This window comes from Musca domestica, unplaced genomic scaffold, assembly GCF_030504385.1.
Source record: "Musca domestica strain aabys unplaced genomic scaffold, Musca_domestica.polishedcontigs.V.1.1 29, whole genome shotgun sequence".
Taxonomy (NCBI): domain Eukaryota; kingdom Metazoa; phylum Arthropoda; class Insecta; order Diptera; family Muscidae; genus Musca; species Musca domestica.
The window spans coordinates 794589-810857 of NW_026712296.1; the positions used below are offsets into that span (position 1 = coordinate 794589).

At 36.6% G+C, this 16269-nt stretch overlaps 4 protein-coding genes across 4 annotated transcripts; 2 read left to right on the forward strand and 2 right to left on the reverse strand.

The window, feature by feature from the left end:
• Window positions 1–763: 763 nt before the first annotated feature.
• LOC131803348 (cuticle protein 70, isoforms A and B-like) lies at window positions 764–1231 on the forward strand. Its single transcript, XM_059124503.1, has 2 exons — window positions 764–775; window positions 842–1231. Exons 1-2 carry the CDS (start codon window positions 764–766, stop codon window positions 1229–1231), a joined length of 402 nt encoding a protein of 133 aa, XP_058980486.1.
• A 2744-nt stretch (window positions 1232–3975) lies between these two features.
• LOC101901092 (pupal cuticle protein C1B-like) lies at window positions 3976–4434 on the forward strand. Its single transcript, XM_059124459.1, has 2 exons — window positions 3976–3987; window positions 4051–4434. The coding sequence occupies exons 1-2, from the start codon at window positions 3976–3978 to the stop codon at window positions 4411–4413; spliced, it is 375 nt and encodes a 124-aa protein (XP_058980442.1). The 3' UTR covers window positions 4414–4434.
• A 3266-nt stretch (window positions 4435–7700) lies between these two features.
• On the reverse strand, window positions 7701–8180 carry LOC101901530 (cuticle protein 70, isoforms A and B-like). Its single transcript, XM_005184558.4, has 2 exons — window positions 8169–8180; window positions 7701–8105 (listed from the first exon to the last, which is right to left on the reverse strand). The coding sequence occupies exons 1-2, from the start codon at window positions 8178–8180 to the stop codon at window positions 7743–7745; spliced, it is 375 nt and encodes a 124-aa protein (XP_005184615.1). The 3' UTR covers window positions 7701–7742.
• A 3263-nt stretch (window positions 8181–11443) lies between these two features.
• On the reverse strand, window positions 11444–11979 carry LOC101901698 (cuticle protein-like). The gene is made up of 2 exons (XM_005184559.3): window positions 11931–11979; window positions 11444–11864 (listed from the first exon to the last, which is right to left on the reverse strand). The coding sequence occupies exons 1-2, from the start codon at window positions 11940–11942 to the stop codon at window positions 11472–11474; spliced, it is 405 nt and encodes a 134-aa protein (XP_005184616.1). The 5' UTR covers window positions 11943–11979; the 3' UTR covers window positions 11444–11471.
• Between the last annotated feature and the right edge of the window lie 4290 nt (window positions 11980–16269).

A 16269-nucleotide genomic window follows, 5' to 3' on the forward strand; every position in this document is an offset into this window, starting at 1 on the left:
TATAGCCCCCATGTAACGGTACCCCCACGGTATTTGGTATTTTGATGATTTTTGCCACATTTTTCAATGGAATTGTCTGAAATTCCACAAAAGGAGTCCCTTGTGGGCATTTTACTTCCTCAAAAATAATTGTGTATATAGGTCCACGATATCGTATATCCCCCATATAACGGTACCCCCCGATATTCGGTATTTTGATGATTTTACCCACATTTTTCAACCGAATTGTCTAAAAATCTACACAAGGAGTTCCTTGTGGGCACTTTATACCTCGGCAGAGAATTATCTGTATAGGTCCCCAATATCGTATAGCCCCCATATAACGGTACCCCCCGATATTCGGTATTTTAATGATTTTACCCACATTGTTCAACGGAATTGTCTGAAAATCCACACAAGGAGTTCCTTGTGGGTACTTTATACCTCGGCAGAGAATCATCTATATAGGTTCACAATATCGTATAGCCCCCATATTACGATACTCCCCTATATTATACCTCGAGCAACCATTTGTTTCAATTCTGTACACCGCACATTTTGTGCTATGAATTTTAATTTTCCAGCAAACATACGCAACGTATTTTATATGAACGTCATGATTGGTCAATGCACACACAGCATGATAAAAAGTTAAATAATTTGCAAATAACGGCATTCATTCCGCCCACACTTCTTTAGTATAAAGGCTTAGCTGATTTCCAAATATGGCATCAGATATTCTTGTGTTCTCACAGCATTGACAACAACCCAAAAACCTATTAACATGTTCAAATTTGTAAGTTTTAAAATTTGGCATAGGGTACGGTTTAATTTACTAAAAAGTTACCTTTGAATTTTGCAGGTCGTTGTTATTTTCGCCATCATTGCCTGCGCCGCTGCCAAGCCTGGTTTGGTCGCTCCCTTGGCTTACACCGCTCCCGCTGCTGTTGTTGCTGCTGCCCCAGCTCCATTTGTCACTGCCACCAGCAGCCAATATGTTGCCCGTAACTACAATGGCATTGCCACTGCTCCAGTTGTTGCTCCCGTTGCCGCCCCTGTTGTAGCCAAGACGTTCGCTGCTCCCCTTGTTGCCAAGACTTTCGCCGCTCCAGTAGCAGCCGCTTACACCGCCCCCGTTGCTGCTGCCTACTCTGCCCCTGTTGTTGCCAAATACGCCGCCACCTATGCTGCTCCTTTCGCCTACTCTGCTTCCTTGACCTATGCTGCTGCCCCAGCTTCAGTTTTGTTGTAAAAACTTTCGAGTCTGACCTAGCGACAATAAAAGAAATGAACGACTTATAATACTATTTAAATCATTATTGTTTTAATTCATATTTGCTTTGGCATGCTGGCCTGCTTAGATAGCAGTACAGTAATTTCACCGCCTTAACCACCTTTAAAATTGATTCGACTATAGGTAGTAAAATTGATCAGTCAATGAGTTTACTAACTAATTTTGACAGTCGCAACTGCTTACATATCACCCTACTAAGTTAATATTTTTACCGGGCTATAAGGTAGCAATACATTTTCCACTAGTATTAAATACATAAGTCGAAGAAGAATTTGTTCTCCGTATGGAACAGCTGGGGTGTATTTTTGTTTAATATATAGATTTGACAACCGCAAGTCGTGAACACACGATCTACTTATTGGTATATAAACATACTAATAATTGTTCATAATTTGAACCAACTGTGGATGAGGGAGGACTGATAATTGCAATGATATGCAATACTTGGACTTAGTTCTGATCTTCCTCCAATTGCTTTGCGATTCATTATCAGCAACATTACATAAAAATCAGGCCGAATAGTGAATATCGTCCACCATTTGAATCGAATTTGGCAATTTTCAAATAATAAAAACAGTTAAAAATACGTGGACCTGCATAGGCGACTTTTATCATAATATTCAAATGCGAAACTTGAAAAAAATCGGTGAAAAATGTAGCTGAAATCGTTAAAATACCGGATATAGGGAGGTACCATTGTATGGGGACCATACCAAAACTTGGACTTGCACAGACAATTTTCTATCATAGGCTGTAGTATCCATGACTAACTTCTAATACTACATTTGAAACAATTCCGGTGAATAATTTCCCTATAATAATCAAAATACCGAATATCGGGAGGCACCGTTATATGGGGGCTATACGAAGACGTGTACTTGTATAGACAATTTTATGTCATAGGCTGCAGTATTATTACGAACTTCAAATACCAAATTTGAAACAATTCCGGTGAATAATGTCCCTAAAATAATCAAAATACCGAATATCTGGAGGTAACGTTATATGGGTGCTATACAGATATGTGGACCTACACAGACAATTTTCTGTCACAGGCTGTAGTATCCGTTACGAACTTCGAATACCAAATTTGAAACAATTCTGGTGAATAATGTCCCTAAAATCATCGAAATACCGAATATGGGGATATACCATTATATGGCGGCTACACCATTTTCAATACCAACCTTGAAATTGTTCTGCTAAATTTTGAATCTCTACGTCAAATAATATGGGATGTATCGTGATTTCAACAGACAGACAGACGGACAGACCGGCATCGTTTAATCGACTTAGAATTTAATTTATGGCTGTTACAAACGGATTGAAAACCTAATATACCCTCCTTTTGAGGGCGGAGGGTATAACAAGTAAAAAACTGTAAGTTCGTCCGGGCTGAACTTTGAATACCCTCCACCAAATGGATCGAATTTTGCAATTTTCAAAAAAATAAAATCCGTTAGAAATTCTGCTAAAATTTTAAAAATACCGAATGTAGCCGTTATATTAGGGTCTATATGAATACGTGGACCTACATAGGCAACTTTTGTCATAAGCCATTACAATATTGAAATGCGAACCTGGAAAAAAATCTATGAATAATGTAAATTAAATCATCAAAATACCGAATATAGGGAGGTACCGGTATATGGGGGCTATACGAAGACATGGACCTGCAGGGACAATTTTCTGTAATAGGCTGTAGCATTCATTACGAACTTCAAATATCAAATTTAAAATATTTCCGATGAATAATGACACTGTATTCATTATCTTTCCTTTTTGAGCACACGTCCAAAATGGCCATAACTGTATCGTCCGTTATCGACATTGTCTTCATGCACACGTACACGACTTTGATGCCATGCATTTTGACAGGGTACGGTGCACTTAATAGTAACAGTATTCCGTCAAAATGTACTTCCAGACCTTGTTCAACCCACACCCACATAAGTCCGTTTCGACAAGTGATCATCAGTCCCCTTCTCAGAGCCGCACTTAAATTCTGTATTACGATTCCATAAAAAATGTTTTGACATTTTCGAATAGTTTGTGACCAAAATAAGGTATTCTCTAAGTTCTACCAAAAGCAACAGTGGTGAAACTATAAATTGAACTTTTCATTCATAATTTTGCCTTTTAATTTTACCGATATTTGCCGGTAACATCAAAAATCAGTTAGAAAATCCAACTACAGATCTGACAATTTTTGGCAAGGAAGTTTATTACCCCACAAACTAATAAATCAATGGGAACACGAAACTTAAAATCTGTAAAATATTTTCAATAGCGAAGGGGTTTTATTAGGTACCTGTATGACTTCAAACTGGCCACGTACGATTCAATACACAGCATATATTACTAATTTACTTATTGGGTAGCATAAATTTGGTGGATCACAACACCAAACTAATTGGTGTAGGTCATGCACCGAACTTATTATGTATGCCAATCACAATAGCTTCATTTATGTTGTCTGTGGATAGCAACAACTTCAACGAACATAAAAGTAAATCGCAATTTGATTGTATTGAAATTAAATATTGACCATTAACATTTTTCAAGAACATTTGTGTACCCTTCGGGAAAAAATTGTACTGACTTTAAAAAATTGTACTATAAATAAGAAACCTACAGCCCATTGTATCATCAGTTGTCAACGTCTTGAGGACTTAAATAAATCAAAACCAAAAATTAACAAAATGTTCAAATTCGTAAGTTTTAAATTGATTAATTTTGAAAGGGAAAATATATTAATTATTTTGTCCCTTCCATAGGCTGTTGTCATTTTCGCCGTCATTGCCTGCGCCGCTGCCAAACCTGGTTTGGTTGCTCCTTTGGCTTACACCGCTCCTGCCGCCGTTGTTGCCGCTGCCCCAGCTCCATTTGTCACTGCCACCAGCAGCCAATATGTTGCCCGTAACTACAATGGCATTGCCACCGCTCCAGTTGTTGCTCCCGTTGCTGCCCCTGTTGTGGCCAAGACTTTCGCCGCTCCAGTAGCCGCCGCTTACACCGCCCCCGTTGCTGCTGCCTACTCTGCCCCTGTTGTTGCCAAATACGCTGCCACCTATGCTGCTCCTTTCGCCTACTCTGCTCACTTGACTTATGCCGCTGCTCCAGCTCCAGTTTTGTTGTAAAGATGTTGACTGAAACATGCTGATCTGATTCGAAATAAACTATTAATTTATGAAACCTAGAATTTGTTGTTTAAATGTTGGCATATTTATACCCTACACCACATAGTGATAAGTGTATTATGTCTTTGTGCATTTGTTTGTAACAGACAAAAGGAAACGAGATAGACCCATAGTTACTTTTGGGGATCTTCATAGAATCACATTTTGAATCGATCTACGCATGTCAGTTCGTCTGACTGTCCATGTATTTTTGTGAACAAAATTCAAGTCGCATTTATTATCCGATCGAGATAAAATTTTCCAAACAATATTTGTTTGGCCCAAGGACGATTCCTATTGAAATTTGTGATAATCGGATCAGATTTAGATATATATTCAACCGATTTCGGGTAAATTGTGCAGCAAATGGCCAATATAAGTCCTAATGCCCTGAATTTTTGTAAATCTAAACGAATTCAGTCCAGAAGTGAATAAAATGTGGATAAAATCGTTTCAGATATAGCTATAGCTCCCATATATATGTGCGTTCGACAACGATGATATTTGTTACCAAATGTCAGATACATCCTAGAAATACCTCTGACAAATAGCTCCCATATACATCTTCAATCAATTTCGAGTTAATTGTGTACCAAATGGCCAATATCAGTCCAAATGACCTTAATTTTGGCACATCCGACCGAATTCAGTCTAGAATCAAGTGCAAAAAATTTGGTGAAAAGCGGTTCGTATATAGCTATAGCTTCCATATATATATTTCATCCGATTTAGTGTTTAAGTCCCTCACATTCGTAATATTCACTCCACAACAATTATATTGGTACCAGGAATCTTATAGAGCTCGAAAATACTTTTGCCAAATTTTATCTAGATTGGTTCAGATTAGGATATAGCTCCTATATATATATCTTCAATCGATTACGGGTTAATTGTGCACCAAATTGCCAATATCAGTCCAAATGACCTGAATTTTAACATATCCGTCCGAATTCAGTCTAAAATCAAGTACATCAAATTTGGTGAAAAGCGGTTCAGATATAGCTATAGCTCCATACACATGTTTCATCCGATTTGGTCTTTAAGTCCCTCACATTCGCAATATGCATTCGACAACAATGATGTTTCGTATCAGATATCTTATGGAGCTCGGAAATACCAAATTTTATTGAGATCTGCTCAGATTTGGATATAGTTCTAATCCAATTTCAAGTTTATTGTGCAAATTAGGGCTAATATCAACCCAAATGGAGTAAATTTCGGGACGTACGTTTCCATTTGGTGGAACTCAGCTCCGATATAAATCCTTTTAATATAATCTTTCTCGAAGTGATATCAAGCACCCTATGGCAATGCTATTTGGTACAAATGATAAGTTATGTCTCCGTCAAATTTAGTGAATATCGATTCAGAATTGGACACGCCTCCCATATATATGTTCACCAAATTAAATGCTCTAAAGCCAAATGTTGATAGGTGATATGATCTACTTTAAATAAATTTTTTTGTTACGGAACTCTACTAAATATGCATCGTGGTGTAGGGTATAATATAGTCGGCTCAGCCCGATTTTTGACATCTCTACTTCGATAAGGAATATAAAAATGGTAAAATTCGGTTGAATGTGAAAAAATCTATTCAATAACCGTAAAATCGGATTAAGATGTATATCGAAGCTATATAAAAATCTGAACCGATCTCGACAAACTTTGACAAAGTATTTTCGAGCAGTATCTGATGCCCGGTATCAAATATCATTGTTGTAGGGTGCATATTACGCATGTGAGGGACTTTAACTTCAAATCGGATGAAATATGTATATGGGAGCTATAGCTATATTTTAACAGATTTTCACCAAAATTTAAAGCACTTACTTCTAGACTGATTTCGGTCGGATGTGCCAAAATTTAGGTCATTTGAACTGATATTGGACATTTGGTGCACAATAAACCTGTTATCGGATAATGATATGTGGGAGCTATATCCAAATCTGAACTGATTTTTACCAAATTTTGGGCACTTATATCTGAACTGCATCTGATATCTGGTACCAAAGACTATTGTTGCGGAGTCCATATTGCGCATATGAGGCACTTTAAAATTAAAGCTATATCTAAAGCAATTTTCACCAAATTTGAAGTACTTATTGTACCCTACACCACAAGGTGGTGAGGATATTATGCCTTTGTGCATTTGTTTCCTTTCCTTTTGATGAGACGATTTATATACATACAACCTGAAATAAGTATGCCAAATTTGATCGGTACAGATATAGCTATAGCTCCCATATATATTGTTCATCCGATTTGCTATTTTTGTCCTCCGCAGCCGTAATATGCACTCTGTAACTACTATATTTGGGGAAATGTATCAAATACAGCTCAGCAATACCTTTCCAGAATTTTATGGAAATCGGTTCAGATTTGGATATATCTCCAATCTATATCTTCGTCCGAATTGCGCTTTTTGTGCCCGAAACGTGTAATATTAGCCCAAATAAAATGGAATTTGGGACTTACGACCGAATTGAGTTAAGAAACAAGTATGTTAAAATTGGAGAAAATCGGTTCAGATATAGCCACAGCTCCCATATATATTGTTATATTGTTCATCCGATTCGTTGAATTGAATGCAATAATATGCACTCCGTATTAACGTTATTCGTGGAAATATATCAAATACAGCTCAAAAATACCTTTGCCAAATTTTATTGAGATCGTTTCAGATTTATATATGTCTCCCACATATATATGTATTCAATTTCAAGTTAATTGTGCACCGCATGGGTAATATAAACCCTAATTAAGAAGGCAAAAATGTCTCGGCAAATTTAGTGAAAATTTATTCAGAGGAAGATATTCCTCTCATATATTAGCTTCTTTGGACTATAAATTATTACTATAATCATAGTTGGTATGATTTAATTCTTACAAATTCCCCATAAAGACTGTTATTTGTTATGTGAAGCTCTACTATATTTGTAAAGCGGTGTAGGGTATCAGGCCCGAAATTTGAACCTATTCTCAAAATCTTTGGAAAATTTCATCTCATTTGGATAATAAATGTTATCTTCATTTTGTTCACAAAAATACATGGACAGACGGACGGACATGCGTAGATCGATGCAGAATATGATTCTATGAAGATCCTCAAAAGTAACTATGGGTCTATCTCGCTTCCTTCTCCATGTTACAAACGAATGTATAATTTCATTATACCCTTACCAATATGTGGTGTAGGGTATAAATATGCCAACATTTAAACAACAAATTCTAGGTTTCATAATTTAATAGTTTATTTCGGATTAGATCAGCATGTTTCAGTCAACATCTTTACAACAAAACTGGAGCTGGAGCAGCGGCATATGTCAAAGGAGCAGAGTAGGCGAAAGGAGCAGCATAGGTGGCGGCATATTTGGCAACTACAGGGGCGGAGTAGGCAGCAGCAACGGGAGCGGTATAAGCGGCGGCTACTGGAGCGGCGAAAGTCTTGGCCACAACAGGGGCAGCAACGGGAGCAACCACTGGAGCGGTGGCAATGCCATTGTAGTTACGGGCAACATATTGACTGCTGGTGGCAGTGACAAATGGAGCTGGGGCAGCGGCAACAACGGCGGCAGGAGCGGTGTAAGCCAAAGGAGCAACCAAACCAGGCTTGGCAGCAACGCAGGCAATGATGGCGAAAATGACAACAGCCTATGGGAAGGAAGAAATAATTAATATATTTTCCCTTTCAAAATTAATCAATTTAAAACTTACAAATTTGAACATTTTGTTAATTTTTGGTTTTGATTTGTTTAAGTCCTCAAGACGTTGACAACTGATGATACAATCGACTGTAGGTTTCTTATTTATAGTACAATTTTTTAAAGTCAGTACAATTTTTTCCCGAAGGGTACACAAATGTTCTTGAGAAATGTTAATGGTCAATATTTAATTTCAGTACAATCCAATTCCAATTTACTTTTATGAGTTTGTCGTTGAAGTTGTTGCTATCCACAGTCCACGTAAATGAAGCTTTTGTGATCGGCATATATAATAAGTTCGATGCACGACCTACACCAATATGTTGGGTGTTGTGATTCACCAAATATATGCTAACCAACAAATGAATTAGTAATCTTGTTTGTATGTTGAAGAGTTCGAAATGTGAAGCCACTGATACCTAGTAATTCTTCCCTATTGAAAATATTTTCCGTTTTGTTCGATTTGATAGTTTGATGGTTAGGAAACTTCCTTAGCAAAAATTATCAGATCATGCATTGGCCATAGAAGCTCTGTTGAATAGTCTCAAGAAATCCTCCAGTAATCATAGGGGAGAATAGTTTCAAAGTAGAGATTTAATGTGATGATATAAATGTAGCTTAGCATCATGGCATGGCGTATTATTGTCAAATTATAAGGGAAACGACCGCAGGATTTAAGTGCGGCTCTGAGATCCAAATTTGCCATGACAGGGTGCCAAGCTGCTTAGCCTTTATTGCACAATCGTGAAGTGTCCTTGTGGTTGTTGAAGTGGGACACAATAAAACAGTGTTGGTGATGATGGGGGGCAGCCGACCGTACACTGCGTTGTTACCGCCAGATTCATCGCCTTAACCAATGTTCGATTATTTAAATATATTTTTGCTTCTGTTATGATTATTCCAATTGTTGACCCTCTATGGTGTAGGTTCCGAATGAATGGGTCAATATTGTCCATTTCGTATCGGACCTAAGTAAATATGATGTAAATATTGAGACGTGTCAGGATTGGACTATGTAGGTTACATCCTTCACTTGAGAGTGATACTTGATAATTTTTAGAAAATATTAAAATGTGCGTGACCGAAGTATTCCATTTTCACACTCCATCTGATACAGTTAAAAGTTTTCGTATGGGCAAAATTAAAGAAAATCGAACATATCGCTGACATGTTTCCATGTTATGACAGATAAAAGTATTAACAAGTAAAAAACCCTGTAAAGAAAGTCCTGAAGTCGGGCGGGGCCGATTTTATGATACCCTACACCACTTTGCTAATTTAGTTGAGGTACACATAACAATTAAAAGTTTTTATCGGAGAATTCAATCATACACCCTATGATTATAATTATAATTTAAAATTCAAAGGACTAAATATGCCGAAGCATTTGTATCTTTTAAATTCGGAATTGGTGCAAAATTAATTTAAAATCAGATAAAGATATATATGGGAGCTATATCCAAATCTGAACCGGTCTCGATAAAATTTAGCAAAGGTATTTCCGAGCTGTATTTGATATATTTCCCTGAATATCGTTGTTACCGAGTGCATATTACGGCTGTGGGTTATAAAACCAACAAATAGGATGAACAATATATATGGCAGCTATAGCTATATCTGAACCAAATTTGGCATACTACCTTCTAGACTCAATTGGGCCATATGTACCAAATTCCATCCCATTTGGGGAAATGTTAGACGTTTGGTGCACAATAAAAATAAATCGAACGAAGTTATATATGGGAGCTATATCCAACTCTGAACCGATTTCGATAAAATTTAGCAAAGGTATTTCTGAGCTGTATTTGATATACTTCCACAAATATTGTTGTTACAGAGTGCATATTACGGCTGCGGAGACAAAAAATAACAAATAGGATGAACAATATATATGGGAGCTATAGCTATATCTGAACCGATTTCGATCAAATTTGGCATACTTATTTTCAGGCCTAATTTAGTTGTATGTGCGAAATCCCATACTATTCGGGCTTATATTACACGTTTGGTGTACAATAAAAGGCAAATCGGACGGAAATATATATGTGAGCTATATCTAAATTTTTACGGATTATCTCCAATTTCAATAGGGTTCATCCTTGAGCCAGACAAATGTTGTTTGGAAAATTTCATCTCAATCGGATAATAAATGCGACCTGCATTTTGTTCACAAGAATACATGGACAGACGGACGGACTGACATGCTTAAATCAACTCAGAAAGTGATTCTATGGAGATCCTCAAAAGTAACTATGGGTCTATCTCGCTTCCTTCTCCATGTTACAAACAAATGCATAAAGACATAATACCCTTACCACTAAGTGGTGTAGGGCATAAAAAGACATAATACCCTTACCACTAAGTGGTGTAGGGTATAAAAATCCAATATGTAAAATATAAAAACATGTCACAAAATACTACAAAATCTATCTATTTTTTTAGTTCTTATTCTTTTATGCCAAGAGGGCATTCTGAATTGACAAAATTTGTCATATCCAGCCATTGTTGAGATATGAACATTATACCTAACGTCCCTTTCCCTCATATATATATACAGTTTAATTGACCTGATCGTCTATTTGTGATTTCGCCGGGATTAAAAATATTCGCGGTTTAATGTAAAATTCGACTTTTATTTTACACAAATGTTATGGTCTTTTTCACCCACTAAATATTACCCGATGACCATCAAAATTGGAAGGCTTCTGCCCAGCCCTAAGCTCTAGCCACATACTAACTGCCTCTTCGATCGGGTTATAATTGCAACCTGTAGAGCAACTAAAAATTCAGGAAATTTTAAATTTTTGGTCCATTTCAACCCCTAAATATTATGCGATCCAAAAGCAATTTTGTGAAGATTGGGCCATAATTGCGACCTGTAGAGTGATTACAAACTAACATGGGCATGATTACAAACTAACATGGGCATAGGATATACATAGCTAGATCGACTCAGCTCGGCGAGATAGGATGATCCATACATACTTTCCTATGTGGGAAACCAATATTTCGAGGTGTTACATAATTTTTGGCCCAACCAAACTTATAATACCCCCAACACATAGTCTTGTAGGGCATAAAAAAAGACATCTTTAACTTATCCGTTTAAATCTCGTAGTAACAATATAGCTTCTGAATTTATATGACATGCCCTGGTAAAATTAATAGGTTAGTAGGAATACCGGCGATGAAATGGCGGAACTATTATCTAAGAACTGTATGTTGCCTAAGCAAAATTCAAATAAAACAATAATGTTTTAAATTATATTATGAGAAGTTTATTTTTTTATCGTTACTAGGTCAGACTCGAAAGTTTTTACAACAAAACTGGAGCTGGGGCAGCAGCATAGGTCAAGGGAGCAGAGTAGGCGAAAGGTGCAGCATAGGTGGCGGCGTATTTGGCAACAACAGGGGCGGTGTAGGCAGCAGCAACGGGGGCAGTGTAAGCGGCGGCTACTGGAGCAGCGAAAGTCTTAGCAACAAGGGGAGCAGCGAAAGTCTTGGCTACAACAGGGGCGGCAACGGGAGCAACAACTGGAGCGGTGGCAATGCCATTGTAGTTACGGGCAACATATTGGCTGCTGGTGGCAGTGACAAATGGTGCAGGGGCAGCAGCAACAACAGCAGCTGGAGCGGTATAAGCCAAAGGAGCACCAATCAAGCCAGGCTTGGCGGCGGCGCAGGCAATGATGGCGAAAATAACAACGACCTACAAAGTTTGGAGGAAATATTTTAGTAATTTGAACAATACGCTATGCAAAATCTTAAAACTTACAAATTTGAACATGTTGATGGGTTTGGATTGTTGTCAATACTTTGAGAACTTTAGAATATCTGATGCTATATTTGGAAATCAGCTAAGCTTTTATACTAAAGAAGTGTGGACGGAATGAATACCGTTATGTGTAAATTGATTTAATTTTATCAAGCATTGTGTGTGCATTGACGATTCTTGGCGTTCATATAAAATACATTTAATACAGTGTGATTATTTCGTATGTTTGCTGGAATATTAAAATTCATAGCACATAGTTTGTGGTAAAGAGTATCGAAACGTGTAGGTGTTCGAAGTTTGAAGATGATGCATAGTCGCTAATGTAAAACTTTAAACTGGAATATGGTTTAAAAAATCTGCAAAAGACAATTATCGAGATAATACATCGAGATTAATACATTATTTTTTCCAGCTACGTAGCTAATTAATTTTTGGTGGAAATCATAGGGGAAATTAATATATAGCTACCACATGTAATTCCCCCCCGTTTTAATGTAAGTAATGCGTAATCTATGTCACTTGGAACAATTGAAAAGAACATATTGGCTTCGAAAAACTCTGTCCATACTGGTTCAAATCGGTCGTAATAGTTACAGCTCTTTTATCGATTTTATATCAAAACAAGTAAGTAAAGGCTACAGTCGAGCGGGGCCGACCGTTGAATACCCTACAACACTATAATAAACCATACAGTTTATATAGGCGAAATACTCAACAGAATTCAACAAGATATTGTGACAAATAATAAAAGAAAACCATCAGGTTTCGTTCTCTAATTTTCGAATAATAGCAACTTAAACTAATTTGCTCATTTCCAATTTATTGGTAGATGTTGCACGTAAATGGTCTTCCTAGATCTGGAACCAATATTTCCCAGAGACCCATAATCTCTCAGAAGTGGCAAAAGATTAACATTTATTATTGGTTTTTGACTGAAACGCATCTATGTGAGATACAGACATTTGACTATATCCTTCAACGAAATCAGCCTTAACGAAATAGTCAGAAGTGCGTCTTTCCTGTATTTTGTGAATTCTCCAAAGAGTCACAGGAATGGACATTTTCGTATTTTGTCTACAAAAGTTGGCAAACTCCTTCACACATTGAATATTTTTGGATGGCCATCCAAAACTATTTGGCTTTTGCAATGTCCGTTAACCTCCATTCAAATGCGCGTGTGGATCGGGCGATAATTACGACTTGCAATTTTTCAGTTTTTTTGTTCATTTCAACCCCTAAATATATGGCGATTATCTTCAAAAAGAGTAGGCTTCTATTCTGACCCTCATCTTATGCCCATGCAAAATTTCGTAAGGATCGGGCCATAAATGCGATCTGTATATGATATCCTGATATCCTAACTACTTAGTTTTGTTAGCTGTAGAAATATTACCAAATGTTTAATTCAAAATGAAAATATGCCAAAAATATGACAAAATTGAAAAAATATGAGAAAATATTACAAAATCAATATTTTCATCTTTAGAGAGATATTTTTATGCGATTTTTTTAGACGTTTTTTCTTTCCTGCCGAGAGGCCATTCTGAATTAATGAGAACTGTCGAAATAAGTTCAGTCGTTCTCGACATATAAGAGATCTTTCAAGCATATCTTCTTTGATAGACATATATATCGCACATATTTTGCTATATATCCGATTTAAAGGATGTTAACATCAATGTAAAGATCAGAAGTAACCTTGTCATGGCTTTGTGATTTCGCCGGGATTTAAAGTATTCGCGGTTTAATGAAAAATGTTGAATTTTTTCAACACAAAAGATATGGTCTATTTTACCCGCTAAATATTATCCGATGACCACCCAAATTGGTAGGCTTCTTCCCCTAAACTCTAGGTACATGCGAAATTCCGCGTCGATTGGTCTATAATTGCGACCTATATAGCTACTGCAAAATCCGACATTTTTTCAGTATTTGGTCCATTTCAACCCCTAAACATTTGGGGATCATCTCCAAAAGAAATAGGCTTCTATTCTGACCCTAACTCCACCTTCGTGCAAAATTTCGTAAGGATCGGGCCATAATTGCGACCTGTAGCGTGATTACAAATTAACATGGACAGACGGACAGACGGACGGCCGGACATACATAGCTAGATCGACTCAGCTCGGCGAGCTAGGAAGATCCATATATACTTTCCTATATGGGAAACCAATATTTCGAGGTGTTACATAATTTCTGGCCCAATCAAACTTATAATACCCCCAACACAGAGTGTTGTAGGGTATAAATAGAAGCTATATCATCCAAAACAGTAAAATCAGAAACTGAATTGGAATGTATGAATTCAATCAACAACTAGTCCCTACACGGTTCATTACACATTATATTTGTACCAGGTCATGCAGAGTAACTTGCAAAAGAGGCAGGAAATTAGCAACAGTAGACTTAAAAAATCCAAATCCCCAAATGCGCCACATCTATAGTTAACAAAATAAGAGTAAAAAAGAAATACTAAGTTCTGCCGAGCTAAACTTTTAATACATTCCACCTTTGGGTAAAGAAACAAATTTTAAACAAAAATGTATCATATACAAATACCAGTAAGACCGTTTGGATAAATCTGTAAAACTATTCAAAAAACCATAAAGTGGGTGAGGTCGTTATATGGGGGTAATACCAAAACGGGAACCGCCATAGACAATTATATATCTCTAGGATTGTGACTTACCAAATCTTCTTTAATACCAAATTTGAAAAATTTTCGTGGGTAAATGTGACTAGGATTATCAGAATTCTGAATTTCGGTGGGTATCTTTTTATGTGCGCTATCGAAAAACGTGGAACTAAATGTTCAATGTTTTACCGCCGGAGCTAGAACCCATAATGACTTTTAATTACCAAATTTTTAGAAAAATCCATGGAAACAAGTGGCAAAAATCGTCAAAATACCGAATATCGGGAGGTACCGTTGTATGAGGACTATACAAAAACGTGGACCTATACATACAATGTTGAGAAACAGGAACTACAGCCCATTATGACCTACAAAAACAAATTTTAGGCAAATCCGTTATAAAAATGTAGCGAAAATCATCAAAATATCGAATATCGGGAGGTACAGTTATATGACGGCTATACCAAAACGTGGACCGATGTATCTCATTTGCAATACCATCCCTTCTAGATACAATTCAAATTGTTCTGCAAAAATTGTTAAGCTCTACGTCAAATAATGTGAGCTGTATCGTGATTTAAGCAGACAGACGAACAGGCAGGCGGACAACGTTAAGTCGACTTAAAATTTTATGCTGATTATGAATATATATACTTTATGGGGTCTTAGACGAATATTTACTACCTTTTCAAGGTGTAGAACAATGAAGACGTAGGGAAAACCACAAAAATCGTGTGAAGAGACCCCAATAAGGTGAAAGTGAAGAAGCTTTTATTATTAGGTAAGAAAGGAACGACTCCATACCAGACTTTAATCCGATCATGGTAAAGGAAATAAAACAGTTAAGGAATTTTGTTAAGGAAACTGAATTGCTGATATAATAAACTGTAAACTGCCTGTCTTCATTCAATAACTTTAGTCTAGAGAGCACTTCAGGCCTATACTGGCTTAGGTGTATGTCCACCGGGAAATGTGGCGTTTTCCTCTTTTCAACCTAATCTAACCTACATTAAAGATATAACACTCAACCGATAACAATGATATTATTGACACCATTTAGTATGCCAAATATGCATAAAGTTAGGAGATAGCTATAATACCCCTAAATAGTTCTGCCTACTTAATATTACAAATATAAGTACCTCTCCTTTTATACATTCTAGAAACAAATCTGTAAACTTAATTTAAATCTTTTCAAATTGATACATAGATCCTTTATTTAATGTTAGTGTTACGCCACAGCCGTTCTCCAAATCTACCAATATTTAGTAAGAGATGGCACATGTAACTACACATGCACACATTCCGAATGACTTCTACATGAGAGAATTCATAAATTGGGGGCTTGTAAAATAATTATAAAATCTCAAAATACCGTTTCGTTATTCGTTACCGACCGAAATGAATTTTATTGCAGATACTAAACAACTCATTTGACAATGCGATTCCTAACAACTTTTTGCCGGAGTTTCGAACTTATACTTTTTCAACACATACCTTAAATAATTAAGTTTTGCATTCTCCCTTTTAATGTTCACAATATCGAATATATCATTTAACCTTTGTATAGGGGCTTTACATAACGTGGACCTATACAGACAATGCTCTGATAAAGGGTTTGGTATGGCATAGGTTATACTACTAGGTATTACATAGGGTATATGTAATTATAAAAAATACAATTTAAAATTTTAAATATTGCTC